Consider the following 19,532-nt stretch of genomic DNA (forward strand, 5'->3'; position numbering starts at 1 on the left):
CTAAGGTGTGCATAACGGAGGTGACCTTTGCACTTTTTAAAATGGGAATTGTTTCAGAATTAAAAGTATTTCTAATCATAATTGATTTTAAGATTTTATACCCCAAATGTAAGGTATGTGTGAAAATTTTCATCTGAAATTCTAAAAGGGAAATTAGTTACAGTGTGAACAGTGACAAGTCCTAGACTCCAGATGCTCTAAAACAATCTGTTCTGCTATGTCCATGCATTATTATTCCTGTTATAGTGTGATTTATTATTTTTGAAAATTATCAGAATTGTAGATGTAGCATTCAATAGATCTTTGAACGAAATACCCAATAGTACTTGGAAGTTGGTATTGTGTGACTGTATATCTATAGATGTTTTCTTTTGCTGTGTAAAACTGGTTTACGTTAGATGCTTTGTCTACTGTAGGCAGGGACTTTACCACAAATTTATGAATAAATTTAGGGAAAATTAGTCTTGTTCCTAATTGAAAATGGAAACTGGTTTAACTTCCTTTGGATTATGTATTATCCTTGCTGTGCTGTTCAAGTGTAGCTCTGTAATTTTAATCCCTAGTGAATGATATTATATGAAGACTTGAGAATTGGATTCAGTTTTAAGATGGGCAAAAAAATGTGAATATTGTAGAAATTATGTAATTATGTCCAGTAAGCTGTGAAACAACTTGGGCATCCAGCACAGGGCTACAAGAATGATCAGGGGCCTGGAACATCTGCCCTGTGAGGAGAGGCTGAGGGAGCTGGGCCTGTTCAGCCTGGAGAAGAGAAGGCTGAGAGGGGATCTAATCAGTGTCTATAACTACCTCAAGGGAGGCAGTGAGGAGGATGGTGCTGGCCTCTTTTCACTGGTGCCCACTGACAGAACTAGAGGTAATGGCCACAAACTGAAACACCAGAAGTTCCACAGAACTTAAGGAGAAATTTCTTACCAGTGAGGGTGACAGAGCACTGGAACAGGCTGCCCAGAGAGGTTGTGGAGTCTCCTTCTCTGGAGATCTTCCAAACCCGCTTGGACACAGTCCTGTGCCACGTGCTCTAGGTGACCCTGCGTGTGCAGGGGGGTTGGACTAGATGACCTCTAGAGGTCCCTTCCAAACTTAACCATTCTATGATTCTATGATGCTATGATCCCACCCCAACAAACTTGCACTACAAACAGTAATTACATGCTTTATGATGAAGAGTAGTCTTTCTCACTTCAGGAACGACATGCACTCAAGTGTCACTGGTTGGTTACAGATGGACTGGTTACTTGATTTGTGTGACTCAGTTTAGTGAGAGTCAAAGGGATTCTTGAAAGAGGGTAGACACATACCAAGCTCCCAAGAGAGTACAGGAAGTTAAGAAAGAATCTCTCTGTCCTTCCTAAAGCATTAAGGAAAATTGTCTTTCACACACCACTCCTGGTGAGTGGCTTTTGCAAATATTTCAAAGTCCAACTGATCCTGTTTTGATCCAGTAGAATTTCTACAGAAATTCGCACTGCTGCTGGAAATCATTGAACACATTTGGATTGGCATTGTCAGTTAAGTTTCCTCTGAAAGGCATTCAGTTTGAACATGCCAAAACCTCTTAAAAACTCAAACCAGTATGAGGCAACTGGAGACAATGGAGGACTTGCGTCAAAAATTATTTTTGCTCCAGGTCAAATACTTATTGTAGACATACCCATTCAAGCCCAATGCATACCATATAAACAGCATGCCACAACTGAAATGGCAATGGAAGACAGAGGAAGTAGGTGCAAAGCTTTCTAAAAAGTTCAAGAGTGTGTGAAATTTGAGGGCATTTCTTATTTTTATCATATCCATTTTCCTTCCTTCCTAATTAGAAGCAACTCAGAGAAATAAGTATCCCCAAAATCCCACAAAAGCTTTTAAATCCATTATGGTGAAGGTTGATTTGACTGCTTGAACCCATAAAAATACAGGTGGCATGTTTTAACTTTCTTTAAACTTTCATAGAAGTTTCAATATTCAGCCTTTTTACATTTGTTAGAGTATTCCCAATAAAGGGTATGGGAATGAAGCTGCAAAGAGTTACTCCCACAGGCCATCCACTTAAAGTCTAACTGGTGTGTCAGTGGGTTCTCAGGCTTATGAGATCAGACTTTTAAGTTGCCTGTAAGCATATTCATGCTCTCCTTTACAAGAAGTGCTATACTACAAAATACAAAACATACAAAACATAACATACAAAAGATGTTATTTTATAATCATTTTTAAAATAAATACACTAAATATATTATGTAGGTAATACATGTAACAGTAAGAGACTGTTTCATGCACTCACTATACATAACGAAAGTGGCTTTGTGTGATTATAAAGTTATATTAATTGGATATATATAACTAGAGAGATGATTGTTATCTGACATTACAGGCATCTTAGCAGTAGATCACTTGTCATTAAATTGACCAATAAATGGGTAATTAACATATTTGAATTTAATTGATGCATTTTTAAGAGGTTTCAACTTCTTGCTTATGTAAGTGATAGAGTCTAACACTTGTGTGAATAGATCATTGACGTTTTCCCTGGCAAAGCGAAGGAACAAATTTTCAACCATCTGGATAGAGATGACTTTCAAAAAGATGCCTGAATGTTTTCTAACTTGTCATAGTGAACACTGATGTAGGACTTACCAGTATAAGGGAATTAAATATGAAGTAACAATGAGATGGTAAATATATCACAAAAAATAAATGTTACTGTTACTTCCTTAAATTATTCTTAATAAAAGTTATTTACATTGAGACTTTTTATTCTTCTATATAATGAGATTATGCATGAAACAGTTTCTATGCAAATGTGTTTTTTAAAGCCATGGGATTCTGTGAAAGAAGATAACATCCTTTCTTCCTTCTTAAAAAATATCTCACAAACTAGGGCCAAAAGGGATGCCTGAAGGCTAGGGAAGCCTGCCTTAATCACAGGACAGGCCAAAGATTAGGGACTTAGTCCATGGACTAAGAAGTGTGTGTGCAAAGGCAGAAGTGGAAGGTGAACAGTCCCACCATGGACATCAAGATAAAATTTATCTGATCATTCTAGGGACACCTTCCCTGTTGTCAGAGCTTCCCAGCAAAGAAGGAACCTCAAGCCTTACATTCAAGCTAAAATGGAAATTTCAGAATAGAAAAGGTGTTTGGAAAAATCTGGAGGAGCCAGACTGTAAACTGGATCCTTCAGTTCTGTGCTGTTTAGTGAATGAAAACCTGGCAGAGAAGCTATGATGTGTTTCCTTTGTAATCATGTAGTTATATCAAATTTGAGCGGCAGCTAGGTATTAAACTTGTGTTGTGTGTTAATTTCTTTTATAGTTGCAATTTTATTCTGCTGTCTTTTAACTTAGACATGAGCTCAAATCTTTTTTGCTTAAGAAAACATAAGTACGTTAGTTTGTTTTAATTGTGAGCTATGTATCCATTGATTTTGGAGCATTTACTGAATGTTGAAGCTTTTGTGGCAAAAATATATAATCCGTCTGTATCTTCTCAAAGGATAAAGTATGATCCCTTATAAGAAGATCTGCTGTTTAAACACCGCCTAGGTCTGTTCTCCTAGGTTGTTATTATCAGCAGAGAACTTGAGCTGTTACAGTACAAGTCTTCTGGGTTTGCCATGCCAAGTAGGAATATTTTGGTGTCACTCAAAGTTGGACATAGTCACTTTATTCTCTTTTAAAATTAAGTTAATATTCTTTATTCTTCCTCCATTCAATGCACTGATCTTATTTATTTTTTCTAAGTAACCTCATAAAAGAAGCAATGCCTACTAATTTTTCTTCTTTTTTTTTCTTTTTTGTCATAAAGAGTTATGTAGCTGAAGCTCATTTGATCCCCTTAGTCCCTTGTTATCCCTCTGGTGCATCAGGAAGGCTCTGCCCTGACTGTAGCCAGTGCTGTGTCTGATCCAAAAACTCACAATGTCAACCTCAATCTATCTCCTATCTCAATAGAGATTTGACAGTCTATCTACTGATCGCTTGCATTCTGGAAGGTAATACAAGACAGGACCCCTCAAACTGAAACCGCTGGTTATTAGGTGTATCTCAAATGCATTAGAAAAACAGACTATTGGTTTCTCGCCTGGGTCTCCACAGCTCCTGGATTCCTACTATAGAGCATTCCTGTGGTACATGTTATATCTGCTGATCTCTCTGCTGGCAATCATGTGCTGCATTTTTTTTTTCCTGTACAAATAGTGTCTAAACTTGATTCCGTGGCTGTATTTTCCTTTTCAGCCTTTTCCACTCTGGCTCTTTAGTCCATGCTATGTGTGATTTACTGCTACTTATGCCTTGCACTGACAGAGTCAAGTAGGGCCTATTTCTTCACTGTATAACTGTCATGATGGCTATAAAGAGCATCATCTTTGTGGGCCATTTAAGCCATTGGTTGCAGGCAGAATGTTCATCTCATCAGTTTGATCAAGATCAAAACTATCAGAACTACCCTCTTCCCTGTTTTATGTGTGATCTAAAAAGGAAAGGCTGTATGTGTCCTGTGAAGGAAGATTAGGAAGAGATGGTGATCAATGCCTCCTGATTCTTACATCCGAATGGGGAAGTTGAGAATAATGAATTTGAATGATGGCTAGCCAGGGGAAAGGAAACTACCCATCTGATTTTGTGATCTGAAGAACATGATGATGTTCTCAGATGACCAGGATAGAAAATTTTTGATACAGAAATGTGAGACAAAATGGCTTGAGAAAAGAAAACACTTGCAGTGCAGAATGAACTTTTTTTCCTCGCTGTTCCTTAACAGCCCTTCAGAAGATTTCAGGGAGTCATACTGGGAGAGAATGAGCTGGGAATGATTTCGAGTTTCCCTCAGCATATAATAGCTCCGAGTAATTCATACGTGCTTCAAGGACAAAGATACGGTCTGGGTTGCCAATTTAAATTCTTGTGCAGGTTGGTGCAATCAATAAGTGCAAAAGTATACAGTGCTAATATATTGCTGTACATAAATATGTACAGTGCTGTTATTAAACTTAATATATATATATCTATGTGATCCCCCACCTTTATACAATGGTACTGATGATTCTGGTTAAATCATGGAAAGTGGTGGCTGGTGAGTTTAAGGAAAGTTTGTGTGCTGTGAAGTGCTGTTTGCTCCACTTTCAGATGGGAGAAAGCTACACAGGAGAAGGATGTTTCTAGTGTGCTGTGTGTGCCTGCATAAGGCACTTTATACATAATGCTAACTAGCTGGAGATCTGTAAATTTGCTCCCTAACTTAGTATCCGTAAACTCTCTTAGCGAGAGCAGCCTAGTGATCATTATTTTCAATAACGTATTTTTTAAAAAATCTATATTTTCATACCTTTTGCAGAATTGGACCACATTAGGGGCCTGATGTAGTCACAGGGATATCATTGTAGATGACATATTTGTAATGAGCCTATGAAACAGACTGGTTGAAGGCTTGAGTAAACCAGCCCTTTGAGATGCAAAGAAACATTTAGGAGTGCTTGAGCCAGGTTTTCATAGCTTTGGGGAGGGGGATTATAGTGATGATAAGAATCTTTGTTTTAAGACTCCACCTTTCTCTAGAGCTCTGGGATTTCATCCCCTGCTAAACAGAGTCACCAACTATTCTTTCAGTTGCCTGACTATTAATTCAGTTACCTGAAAATCATAGTGAGAGATTAGTTATTCTCATATACTAGTTCATACTTAAATAAGACTTTACAGTGGCATTTTGGAACTTTGCATTCTATTGAATTTTTATCTCTTCAGTTGCATATTTCTGTATTTCTTCCTTCCTGGTTAAAAAAAAAAAAAAAAGAAAAGAAAGGCAGACAGTTTTAACAGTTAAAAGAGAGGAAGAATCGGGTTTGTACATCTTTATATAAAAGTGAAATCTAGACTTCAAACTAAAAATGCCATTATTGTATTATTGTTCAGTGATGCTCATCCTTTTACAATAGATGCTATTTTGTCCTAAATGTGTGATCTCCTGTTTTGCCCTGTCCTCCAAAAGTCCTAGAAATTAGATGTGCCCCACAGGAGGGTATCTGATAAAAAAAACCCTAAATCGGTTGGAAGGCTTCCACATGAAGGAAGATTGAAGCTTGTAAGAGTTTCTTACTCACGTAGAACTGACAGCACCAAAGATAAGATGCTGGGGTAGACAAACCCCTAATTTTATCTAACACGGGAAGTTCTACTTAAATATCACCACACCAATAATAGTGTATGTTTTTTTCATTTAGGATATTGGATTACACTGATTTTAAAATCTGCATAATGGAAACAAAAGGCAAGGCACAATAGTTCAGAACATCCTAATGCTGTTTAGGTAGCAGTTGCACAGAATTTGAAGTAAGATGATATACTGAACAGGATTTGTGTGTGTGATATTTTAAAGAAATCAAGATTGCATATGGTATTGATAATTTTTTTTTGTTTTGCTTTTTTAATATTTTTGCATCAAAGATCTCTCTTAAGGTGCTCTTTTAGTTTCTGCTGTAAAAAAAGTCATTCACATCTCCATTGTAAAAGTGTTTTTTAGAGCAGCGTTTTCAAGGATGCAGCCTATGTGCTGAAAAGCAGTTAATACATCATCAATCAAAATAACTAGTTTTTAAAATATGGTATGTGTTGCCATTTTATGTAAAAGGAAAACCACTAATTTCAGTACAGCAAGCACAGTGGTAGAGACACAAGTTTTGAAATACTGGCTTTATAAGTATAATTCATTATACTTTCTTTGATCCAGTGTTACAAATTAGGGTCACTTGTGTCAGGAGATTAAAACCTTTTTGTTTCTCTTTGATATCAAACTATTCTTTTTCAGTCCCTTTTATCTTTCAGAACAGCGCTGTGAAATAGAGCTAGAGCATCTTTGTCAGTCCATTCGTGTTATTTGCAGGAATTGTTTAATTGGTTTTAGTACTAATATTATTTAGTCATACTGTCCTTTTTAACAACACAGGCTCTTTAATATCCTAAAAATGTTGAGAGGCTCTGGTATTAGCTGGATAAGCTTGTATATGAGAGAGATCACAAAGAATTTTGGGACCATGGTGGGAGTGTGAGGTAACTAAATTGGATAGAAAAAGAAAAAAAAAGTACGAGTCAAAGATTGTACATCAGAAAAACTACAACAATCTACTGAAAATTAGTAGATGATAGTTGTGAGTAGCTTACAGTGAACCACGGGTACCGGCTTCCCTGACGCACAGAAATAGGAACTTGGAGAAACTTGTAAAAAGTGTCCTCAGGGAATCTTCCATTTTTTCACTATGATACCTTTAATCCCAGAATTGTCAAGCCACATGGAAAATAATAGGACTGAATAGTTCATTCAGTTAAAAGTTGGTATTATTTCTTTTATCAAAAATATTAGGCCCTTCTGTATTTCTAGAGCTGTTAGGATTTGTATAAACTTTAAAACAAGTGAAGTCAAGTATTGTGTTACTCTTTCTCTTTTAATTTAGGATCATTATCTGTGACTAAGCAGACACTATTCAATAGAAAGAAAGAACTTAAAGCCAGTATTTTTTAACAGATGATTCAACGAGAGGCAGAAGTAAAGAATAAGGTAACTGCTGTAGCGTTGACAGACTCTGTTCACAATGTGTGGCATCAAGAAGCTGGCAAAACTATTCGAGAATGGATGCGAGAGGTAAGACTGTTTTCTTTCTGAAGAGTAGGGCTAGATGCATCTGTATAAGACTCTATAAATACTACTTTATCAACTGACCTCTTCCATTTCTTTAGGATGTGGGAGTACAGTTACAGAAAGGTGGAAATTGTTTGTCTAGTCCTGCCCCTAAAATAGAGATGAAATGTTTTTGAGCTTCAAAATTACCAGTCAAAAATAATAAGAATCGATTTCTGGGGTTTCTTTTGCCTTTACAGCAATATAGAAATATGTGCCATAATAGCACAAGCTGATAATGGAGCAACATCCTAGGGGCATTCCGTGCCTCTTGACTTACCTAGTGATGACGGAAAAGACCCTTCCAGCTCCTCGTGACTCAGGTTGCTGATTTATACGCCCAGCAAAGTACTTTTTCTCACAGCAGCTTTATGAGATGCAATTGCTTATAAAGTGCTCTGAGATTTTTCTGATGGAAATGCAGCATGTTCTTATTACCACTGTCCAAGAGTAATGGCTAGTTGGTCCAAGATAATCTGATTATCAATTGATATGGCCAGCAAGCACATACAGCCACTCTTAGGTGAAAGATGATGGAATTCATTCATTATTAATTTTAGTGCTTAAGTAGGGGATCAATGAGATTAAAAACCAAATTTTGCAAAGTGAGACCAGCTATACTCTGGTTTATGAATCGCTTTTCCGGATCAAATAAAGCTCATAGATGAGCGTTCTGCATTCCCATTTCACATTGTTAAAACAATAGGTTTATATATCAAATAGTTTATCCTGGACTTTCTGTTATATATGACTTTCTTTTCCCGTGGATTTAGTGAAACATATTGTATAGACAGTCTATTCCTGACTTAACCTTACAGTTTTATAGGCCATGACTGATGGGAATAGAGAATCACCTGGGATGCAGTCTGACAGCTCTGCCTTAAATGTTAAAAATACAAAGAATGGCAACCCCTACAGGCTCTGTCAGAAAAATCCCCATTTTCTTTATGGGAAATCAAAACCTTAAAATATATGTAGTAAAACTAAAAATTTTAAATCCTGTAATTTGAATCTGACAACTGCATTTTTCTTTAAGCATTTGCTCTGAATAAGACAAGTGCATTACCTTTAATTTCATTTGCAGAAAGTAGATCTTAAAGAATAAGTTAAATGATTAATGGCCTAAAAAGTGGATGGAGTGTCATAACTTACATTAGCATTGAAAATCTCCTGTAAGAAAGAAGAATTTTACATATGTGAAGTGTGGCTGAGTGGTATTAAGACTAGCATATCACCTGGATATCTCCCACTTTAATCAGGTTTAAGGCTACTGGTAAAATGAATAATAATTAAAATATACACCTCATCGCTGCCTGTCGGTAGGGCTAATTGCTGTCATTGAAAGAATGAATTGTTAAAAAAGTAATTCTTCATTGAAGCTCTCTCTCCTATATCATTGGTGGCCTATTTTTAGTACCTATACAAGTCATGATTTTTGAATTTATTAGGAGCTGCAATGAATGATAAAACAAATCATCCATTTACATATCTTGACACTGCTTTCGAGAATACTTTATTTCTTACAGGCAAGTGTCACATTGTATATAAAAGCTGGTTAATTGTCTGCTAATCTTCTGTATTATCTCGAGCTCTCTGATGTAGTATTCTATCAGTAGTTAATATTAATTTTATTTCAAATGAATGTAATACTTCATAAAAAATCTACTTTTATAATTTCTACCATCTTACATTTGCAATTTCACATTCAGCTGTTAATTAAAATTATACATGCAAATTACAAAATGTATATCCACTTTAAAACTTAAAGCCTTTGTGAAACATAGATGTATGATTTTAACCATTTTTGCTAAAAAGTTACATTGCTGGATAGGGTGTTTGTTTTCATTTTTTTTCCTCCATCTAGTTCAATAGTTTCATTGATCTGCTGTTTCTTACAAAAATCTGCCATGCTTTGTGAACTTCACTTTCTAATCTCAGACAGCAACCCTTCCTTTATGTTGTTCCTGCTCTCCCTGGTCCCAGAACAGTAGGGTTGCCTTGACAAATCTATTCAAAAGCCATCCCTCGGCCTTTATTGGTGGGGACTGAAGCCTTTGAAATTCTCTCCTCACTGCAACACAGCTGACATCTTCTTCCAGACAGAATGAATTAAGGAAATACAATAAGACACTTGATCTACCAGTCAAGGATCTTTCCACAGTGAGGACGGATTCCATGGTGCACAACTAGGGCAGCAAGCATCTACAAATACACAATACATGCTTGTTTACCAGAATAGCAATAGGCTATTTTTACAATCATGATTGATGGGATGATTTTTTAGAAATCTGTCTGAAAATTCATTGAGACTTTAAAAAAAAAAAAAAGTTGTACCATTTTCTTTTTTTCTTTAATGAAGTGAATCAGGCTTCCTGAAAGGGAAAATTGAGATTTGTAATAAGTAAAGACATGTAGATCTTGGAGTTCAGGTGACAATCCTATTAAAAATGTATTTGCTTTATAATTACATCTTCAGTTCAATAGGTTTGGAATAGTTTCAACATGCTTTATTAGAGGTGTGTTATTTAATACTTCAATTTATGGTCTTATGTGAGTAGGTTCATTTAGAGTAAAATATTTAAAAACCTCATCCTATTCAGAGATTTGAGAACAAAAGGGTAATGTAAATGTTCCCAGAACATAGTTCCTCAAAGATCAATGTTTACATTTTTAAAAGTCCATACCAATTAATCTTAGCCATACTGGCAGTTATTTGGATATTAATCTTAAAGTTTTGTTTGCTTTCACTGAGTTATAATTTCTTGTTCAGTAATTTTACAGCCATTCGCTCCACACCATATTCCATCAAAACATGTTGAAAATCATGACCTCTTAATATTTTCAGGCAAGCAGGCTGAGCATTTGTAAAAGTAGTTATTTAACAGAGAACACTAGCTTGAAGTGTCCCCATTGGTCTAGTCACCTACTTAAGCTCATCCATGCTCAAAGTAGCATTTAAACACATGGTATTTAAAAACATTTTTTCATGAATTACAGTTTTACTACAATATTTAAGCATCAGGTAATATCCATAAGCCAATGTAATTTCATTTTCAGTAAACTAATAAATTTCAATAAATTGCATTGGGACTGCAATTTTAATGAGGTGCGAGGTTGAGTATTTTGGTGTGATCATTGCTTTTATTTTCAAACTCTGTGTTTATTTTTGCTTTAAGATATTGGCTTACCAGAAATTTGTCTGTCTAATATTACAGAACTGTTGTAACTGGGTATCTAGCTCAGAACCACTAGATACATCAGTAGAGTCCATGTTGCCAGACTGTCCCCGAGTCTCTGCAGGTATGTCTCTTCATTTGCAACAAGTGTATATATGTGTGCTCATGAGTAACTTGATTATTTAAAAATACTGTTGTTTTTCAGTTTATTTTGAGCCTTCTGTGGCTGAATATGCTTGAAAGCATTGACTAAATGCTGTTATTTTATATATATTACTCCTTATTTTTCTCTTTTCCTAGGACTCAAATTCTGTTATTTGCTTATAGTTTGCTTATATTTTATATTCATCTCTTTGGATTTAGTTAATTAATGACTTATTATACGTAGAAGCTTATGAAAAAATATATAGGTCATGAAGAGTGGAAAATTCATGATTTATAGATATCTAACTTTCTGTAGATCAGGGATATCTAACTTGATTTAGACAAGAAGAACATTTTAATAAAATATGTTAATGAAAGGTACAAGTGAATGAATTAAGACACTTTCCTCAATTCTGATCAACATAAATCTAGTTTAGGTAGCAATATATTTACAGATCTTGATCTTACAGATCCAAGAGTCTTGGTTGAGATGTCTGTTGTTTTCAAAATATTCAGCTACTGGATTTCATTTGTGAATCCAAAATCTTGAGATGCATGAAATTATATGAGGAGCGCTTTGTTAGTGTATAATAATACACTATGTTTTATTATACCTATAGTAATAAATACACTAGTATTACACTGGTGTTTATTACACTACTAGCAACCCAGAAATTAGATGTAACTGTTGATGTGACAGGAAAATCTCAAATCTCTATGGTAAAGTCATCTAAAATACAGAAAGCTTTTACTGAAACTTCATGTTTTATTAGATTTCCTAGAAGTCATAAGTAGCATATTTTTGTACATATTTCTTTTTTTTTCCAGAAAATCAGGTTCAGAGGAGCGTATTGCCCATACAATATTAATTTAAAAGCTAAGACACTGTTTGACCTTGATCTCTGAGAAGCACTTGTTCATTCGACAAGTGATTTGACAAGAGATTCGTATCTGTCTAGATACGTGAGGTAGTTAATGAGATCTAACCTTGCAGATGAAGTTTATTTTGCAGCAGGACTTTTTAAGGCTTGGAAAATGTAGTTGTGCTTTATTTGAGAGCTCACAATGACCAGAGACCTGTAATCACATTTGTGCTGTGGTCCTGAGACTTAACCATGCATATCATCGGTTCTGTACAGACTTGATGAAATGGCAGTCTTAAGTGGTTTGGGAAAAGAAATATTACTAAAAGTTTCTTAGATTCCAAGTTTATATACCAACTTTCTGATGCCTTAGGAAGACTACTAAAATTTGAAAGAAAAATATTGCTTAGTGGTAGAATTCTTAAAAAAAATTAACTTTTAATTGTGTGTGTGAGACTGCTGTGCAATAGCACATATTACAGAACTCAATTTGGTCAAGTAGGTGGGGGCTTAGATAACAATCAGTATTTACAGTAAAATTCCCAGTGCTGGAAGTCTTCCATTGGAGCTTCTCTTGTCTTTCTTTGTAGCCATCCCACAAAAATAATGAAAACATGATACAAAGAAGTCCTATCTGTTACCTAAAAAACAGACCAACACTTTAACAGGCGTATGAGTAAGTGTGAATATTACATTTCTATTGAGGAAGGCTCACAGTAGGCAAAAAAAAGAAAGCCCAAAAAAAAAAAAGAAGCCCAAGCTCCCTTGAAGTCACTGGCAAAAATGTAATTTAGTTAGAGGAGGATTTTAGCCAGTAACAGATGCAGATGTTGGCTGTTATTAATTAATGCACATGCAATCCCACTAGATTCAGATTTCTGGTATTTTAGAAGTTACTGTAATAGAGTTTGGATAATTATTTAAATATGAATTGGATATTATCATTTGGGTTATTTATAAGCAAACACTTTTAAATAGTATAGCTTCGTGCGACTGTTGCTGGATTGCCAGTTTGCTCATGTTATTGTTCATTTTTCTTGCATCCATCTCTTATATGGATATCTCTTGTAAGACGATTACAGAGGAAGAAGTGACTAATTCCTACAGGTTTTATATGAACAATGGCATAAGTCTGTGCTATAGCTATTTGTAATAAATTGATTACATGTTGTTCACTGTAGGAGCATTGGTAACTAATATGGGAGATTTTATTTTACTTATTTCTTGAGAATTGCAGTACTGAAATAGCCCACACTAACATACCAGCAGCATAGAATCATAGAATCCTTAAGGTTGGAAGGAACCTTTAGAGATCATCTAGTCCAACCTCCTTGCACACGCATGTGGCGCAGGACTGTGTCCAAGCAGGCCTTGAAATCTTAGATCTCAAACTTCTCCCCCATCCTCAGCCTACTCACAAAAAGCCTAAATTCACATGCCAACAAAAAACTGGGCTTATTCAGAACTGCCCAAATCCAAATTAGCATTGCCCTTGTAATTTAAATGAATAACACTGTGAGCAGCGAGAGCAATAAGAGATTTTTTTAAATAAATCCTTTGCAGATTCAATTCACTTTCTTAGGTAGAAAGCATAAAATTTCTCAGCTTTTATTTGTGTTCATACGGAGAAGTAGGTTCCAAAAGAACTGCTTCTTGGTCAATCCTCACAAGCCAGTGTTTCTATAAAGGGTCTGATATTCAGCCATTTTGCATTCTGAGATTTATAGGAAACCTCTGTGTACTATGTTTCAGGTTATGTCACAGTGTCTTGCTTTTATTTTCCTTACAAAGTGCTACAGGGAAAAAAAAAACAGCCATCAATCTGGAAAAACAACTTGCATTTCCAGACAGAGTTGTCCAAGATTTGATTAGAACATTGTTAAGTAGTTCAGAGGTTTGCCATACTTCATTCACTTATTTACTTAGAAAAAAGGAATGAATATTCTTCAATATTTAAACATTGTGGGCATAAAAATAATAATTATAGAGACAATTTTTGGGGAAAGCAAGGTCCAGTAAATCCATCTTGTGGCCTAAGTATCTTCTGGATAGATCTGGGGCATTGCAAGGGTCCCGTCTCCTTGGTCTTTCCTATGTCTCAAAGATTTGGTCACATGCTAGTATCATTGCATAATGTCTTCTTGTAGTAGGTTATCATCACACAAAAGAGATTATCTTCTAAAAAAGTCCCATTTGACCCAGTTATCCTCTATGGTGTCTGTAATCCTAAAAAGCTTCCCATGAAGTATTAGAGATGTCTCTACTAGCTCAGATGACTTCTGTCAGATCTGGAAACGCTGTTCAGGCTGTTGGTCAAACAGCTCTCCTCCTCGTTAGCCTATCTCATTCTTCCCAACCAGAAGAGAAGAATCACCCTCCGTGGGCTATGTATCTTCACCCGGGCAAGGTTGGTTATTCCTTCTGTTGTTTCTCTGGCTCATAGCCCTCTCTAATTTCCAGTGTAATTCCAGTACAGCCAGTGTGATTGAAATTTTCACAACAGGTGATTTTCCCAGGTGGTCACATTCTTATTTTTCTTGAGTGGTGTTATCTTAGGGTGTCTCACAGGAAGCACCTTAGTGTTCACATTCCTTAGCTCATGTATTTCTGCCAATGATAACTTTTTGTTTAGCAGAGTAGATTAAACTTCGCAGTATTTTGCAAAAGTGCACCAGTGCTTATTTGCATAATCAAATAAAAAAAGCTATTGTAGCATTAGAAGAAATGAATTGCCTAATCAAATCCTTTTAAAGTCTCTCTAGTTGACCTCCAAAATCACTAGTTATTCTTTAAACAGTTGCAGTCGATGTAATTAAAACATTGTAAAATAAGGAAATTATAGCATCAAAAGACAAACAAGATGACACAATGGAATGGAGCACTCATGGTAATCAAGAAAAGCTCTATTCAAGGAAGAGCTTAGTTTTTTGTATATATATATCTGTATGTCTATAGTACAAGAAGTGCAAAAAATAATGTTGCTAAATAAACTGGACTCAGACTGGCTGCAGAAATACAAACTTAATTTTAGGGAAAGATAGAAGCCGTGTTGGAGATCCTGTGGACCAATTTTAGGCTTTTAAATCTGAACAATATTCAGAGACAGATTATATTTCTTAGTACGATCAAGGAGAATTTTCTGTGTTGTACGTAATATATGTGATATGCTGGAGAGTTGTGGAGGGTTGAGTTAATCCATGAGATGCCTGAGTGTGGAGGGGAAAGAATGGCAGTCCACCCAGATCAGGTAAAGCAGTAAGCTTTGCACTTGTCAGCACAGAAACACGGCACTTCACATTGCACAGAGGTTCAGAAAGTGACCGTCTTACTGCTTTACCTTATTGAGTCCTTTGAACTTGGCTCCCTCTTGATGCAGCTTCAGTTTTCCCTGGGCTGTACTGTGTTGTTTCAGTATGTCTCTTTCTGACTAAAGGAAAATAAACCAGTGTTGCTCCCAGGTAGCATCTATTTATGGCACCAAAAGGCAAATGTTCTGCCTCTCAGAGCTTGCCCTGGCAAGGACCTGGTTGTCATCCAGTGAGCCTCTCAATTTAAACATAGCCAAAACCACTCCTGTGCGTGTTAAGAATACTGTGTACTTTGGGGCTTGGGGCTCTTTTGGAGATAAGTGCAAGAGACTTGCAGTTCCAAACAAATAAGAAATGTGCTTCTGCAGAGCTCAAAGAAAAGCAGGGAAAGCTGGTTACCTGCTGCTTTTGAGTCCTCAGCATAGTCTGATTTAATATCAAGACAAGAAGTGTGGTACTAAACGGTCCTCTTGGGATGGCTGCTTTGTGCGAAGTAATAGAATAGCATCAATAATCCTTTCATGAGGCTACAGTAAATTTAGGTAAAGTTATTCTGGACTGTTAGATCTGCTTAAAAGCACTGATCCAAGCAACTCAGTGCATAGCTGGTACAGAGGGCTTTTCTGTAGAGCAGGAAATGCACAACCGAACCCCTGTGCACACTCATTCAGAACAGTCAGATAAAGCCCTTTCTCCAGAGCATGTGCTACCGTCAATGAAACCAAGATTTTATCCATTAGATTCCAGGGATGATTTTTATTAGCTTTCCTTAGCAGCTGACTTTTGCCCACTTCTCGAAAAATTCAATTTTGTATTTCTGTAAAAAGGCAACATTGAGCCATAGACCTACCTCATGCTGTGCAGGCTGCAGGGCTCAAACAGGCTGATCCCCAGTGAGATGAATTGGGCTCCACACTGCTACAGTCTGTACTGAGAGTTAATTCCATGAGGAAGGCTTGTGACAGCCATAGCAAAGAACCAACTTATTTTTCTCTTTATTTTTTTTCCCTCAGCTTTGATTACACCTCACTAAGCTGCCACTCTTAAACACTGATGAATCTTGCTCATAATAAACAGGGCAGAAGCAGTCATAAGCAATATGAAGCACTCAAACTTGTGTCCATGGTGCATTTCAGTCCCATTTAACAATGCTTCTGACTTCTTACTCTTTAATCAGCTCGATAAAGAGAGTTTTGTACCGTATTTTGGCATTTGTGTTTTATGAGCAATGTTAGGCATCCAGTAACTTTAGTAGTTTAAGAAATAAATACAAAACCATATATATTCTGCAATAAGGCAAATTAGACAGTTTACCCATTTCCTTAAAAAAGAAGTTATATTTGCAATTAGTAGTCATTTGTGGAGATTAAGTAATCAGCATTTACTTTAAATCTCTTTGCTTGTTATGGCCTGAAGTTATTGTATCTCTGTAAACAACAGCTTTTTACTGAGGAGAAAAAATAGCCAAGTAATTTGTTTTAAGATACCTGTAGCATTACTAGCACAAACAAGAAAGCAGGAATCTGTAAAGGTTGCTTCTTAGCTTTATGATTGGACTCATGCTGGCTTGAGTGATCATACATTCAATTTTGCTGCTCTAGGTTGTCAGTTAGGGATGGGAAATTATTATGGAAACTTTGAAGAGTCCGCTGATCTTGGCGGCAGCTTTGGCAGCTGCTATACATGGGCACTAAGTTCAACTTTAACGGCTTCTTAGTGTGGAGATAAGTAGCTTTTTACCTGCTCCCGATTCTTCAAAGCAGCTCTCCTTTAGTCTCCAGCTCAGCTTCAGGTGTTTCAGGCAGCTTTTTGTTTCATGTCTAATACTTAAGTGGCTGTGGGCTTGTATGACGTGTTTTGAGTAGCCCCCCTGCTCAGTGCTTTGGAAAGGACGAGTACTAGAAATATCTTGCAGGTTCTTTTCCAGAATGTCAGAGCCTCAAAAATGAAAATGTGAATTTGGAAATACTGACTTGAATTACCAGATATTACAGTGGTGAGGGAAATCAATTTTATGACTTTCTATGAGTAATCAGGTGTTTGATATATGGTAGAGTTGTTATTTTTTAGGAAGTCACCCATCTTCATCAACTGTTCAATAAAATACCTAATATGTATTTAAAGAAGTACTGATATTAGAGAAACTATTTATCAATCATTATACCTGTACTCAAATATACCATTTATCATAGGATCATAGAATCATAGAATGCTTAAGTTTGGAAGGGACCTCTAGAGGTCGTCTAGTCCAACCCCCCTGCACACGCAGGGTCACCTAGAGCACGTGGCACAGGACTGCGTCCAAGCGGGTTTGAAAGATCTCCAGAGAAGGAGACTCCACAACCTCTCTGGGCAGCCTGTTCCAGTGCTCTGTCACCCTCACTGGTAAGAAATTTCTCCTTAAGTTCTGTGGAACTTCTGGTGTTTTAGTTTGTGGCCATTACCTCTAGTTCTGTCGGTGGGCACCACTGAAAAGAGGCCAGCACCATCCCCCTCACTGCCTCCCTTGAGACATTTATAGACTCTGATTAGATCCCGTCTCAGCCTTCTCTTCTCCAGGCTGAACAGGCCCAGCTCCCTCAGTCTCTCCTCATAGGGCAGATGTTCCAGGCCCCTGATCATCCTTGTGGCCCTGCGCTGGACTCTCTCCAGCAACTCCACATCCCTCTTGTACTGTGGAGCCCAGAACTGGACACAATACTCCAGATGTGGCCTCACCAGGGCTGAGTAGAGGAGCAGGATCACCTCCCTCGACCTGCTGGAGAGGCTCTTCTTAATGCACCCCAGGATCCCATTGGCCTTCTTGGCCACAAGGACATACTGCTGCCTCATGGTCAGCTCCTCATCCACCATGACACCCAGGTCTTTCTCTGCAGAGCTGCTCTCCAGAAGGTCGGTCCCCAGCCTGTACTGGTGTCTGGGGTTATTCCTCCCCAGGTGCAGGACCTTGCACTTGGCCTTGTTGAATTGCATGAGGTTTTTCACCACCCAGTTGTCCAGTCTGTCCAGGTCCCTCTGGATGGCAGCGCAGCCCTCTGGGGTATCGGCTACTCCTCCCAGTTTGGTATCATCAGCAAACTTGCTGAGGGAGCACTCTGTGCCTTCATCCAGGTCATTGATGAATAAACTGAACAGGACTGGACCAAGGACTGACCCCTGGGGGACACCACTAGCTACAAGCCTCCAACTAGACTTTGCACTGCTGATCACCACCCTCTGAGCTCTGCCATCCAGACAGTTCCTAATCCACCTCACTGTCCACTCATCTATCCCACACTTCCAGAGCTTGCCCAGGAGGATGTTGTGAGGGACGGTGTAAAAAGCCTTGGTGAAGTCGAGATAGACGACATCCGCCGCTCTCCCCTCATCTATCCAGGTGGTCATTCCATCATAGAAGGCTATCAGATTAGTCAAGCGTGATTTCCCCTTGGCGAATCCATGCTGACTACTCCTGAGCACCTTCTTGTCCTCCATGTGCCTGGAGACAATGGCCAGTATGAGCCATTCCATCACTTTTCCAGGGACAGAGGTGAGACTCACTGACCTGTAGTTGCCTGGGTCCTCCTTCTTGCCTTTTTTAAAGACTGGTGTGACATTGGCCTTCTTGCATTCCTCCAGCACCTCACCCGTTCTCCAGGATCTTTCAAAGATGATGGAGAGCGGCTTAGCTATGTCATCCACCAGCTCCCACAGCACTCTGGGGTGCATCCCATCACGGCCCATGGATTTGTGGGTATCGAGGTTCCTTGGGTGCTCTCTGACCCAATCTTCCTCTTCCCAGGGCAAGCCTTCCTCTCACCAGGCTTCTTCTCTTGTCCCTAGGGCCTGGGGCTCTAAAGGGCTGCCCTTGGTAAACACCGAAGCAAAGAAGGCATTCAGCAACTCTACTTTTTCTGTGTTATTCATAACCAGGGTGCCCATCCCATTCACCAGTGGACCCACGTTTTCCCTCATCTTCCTTTTGCTGTTAATATATTTCAATAAGTTTTTCTTGTTATTTTTAACATCCCTTGCCAGATTGCGTTCCAGACATGCCTTAGCTTTCCTTGTTGCATCTCTGCATTCCCTGACTACGTTCCTGTATTTCTCCCAGGGGGCCTGTCCTTTTTTCCGCATTCTGTACACTGCCTTCTTCTGCTTGAGCATTGCCACAAGCTCCCGGCTCATCCATGCAGGTCTCCTGCCCCCTCTGCCTCCCTTCCTACACACAGGGATGCACTGTTTCTGGGCGTGGAGGAAGTGCCGCTTGAAAACTAACCAGCTCTCTTGGGCCCCCCTTCCTTCTAGAGCTCTAGCCCATGGGATTCTTCCGAGGAGGTCTCTGAAGAAGCTAAAGTTGGCCCTCCTGAAGTCCA

At 38.0% G+C, this 19,532-nt stretch overlaps 1 protein-coding gene across 4 annotated transcripts in view; it reads left to right on the forward strand.

Moving 5' to 3' along the window:
- Positions 1 to 19,532, forward strand: part of ARB2A (ARB2 cotranscriptional regulator A) — a 226,433-nt gene that overhangs the window by 148,865 nt on the left and 58,036 nt on the right. For all 4 annotated transcript variants that reach the window (XM_088536388.1, XM_088536389.1, XM_088536391.1 and 1 more), the window contains 2 exons: positions 7,534 to 7,650; positions 10,902 to 10,986. In XM_088536388.1, coding sequence (XP_088392514.1) covers positions 7,534 to 7,650; positions 10,902 to 10,986 — 202 coding nt within the window. The remainder of the gene's footprint in view (positions 1 to 7,533; positions 7,651 to 10,901; positions 10,987 to 19,532) is intronic.

Source organism: Tinamus guttatus, unplaced genomic scaffold, assembly GCF_059628265.1.
Source record: "Tinamus guttatus ecotype Peru unplaced genomic scaffold, ASM5962826v1 Tinamus_guttatus_pri_ptg000661l, whole genome shotgun sequence".
Taxonomy (NCBI): Eukaryota; Metazoa; Chordata; class Aves; order Tinamiformes; family Tinamidae; genus Tinamus; species Tinamus guttatus.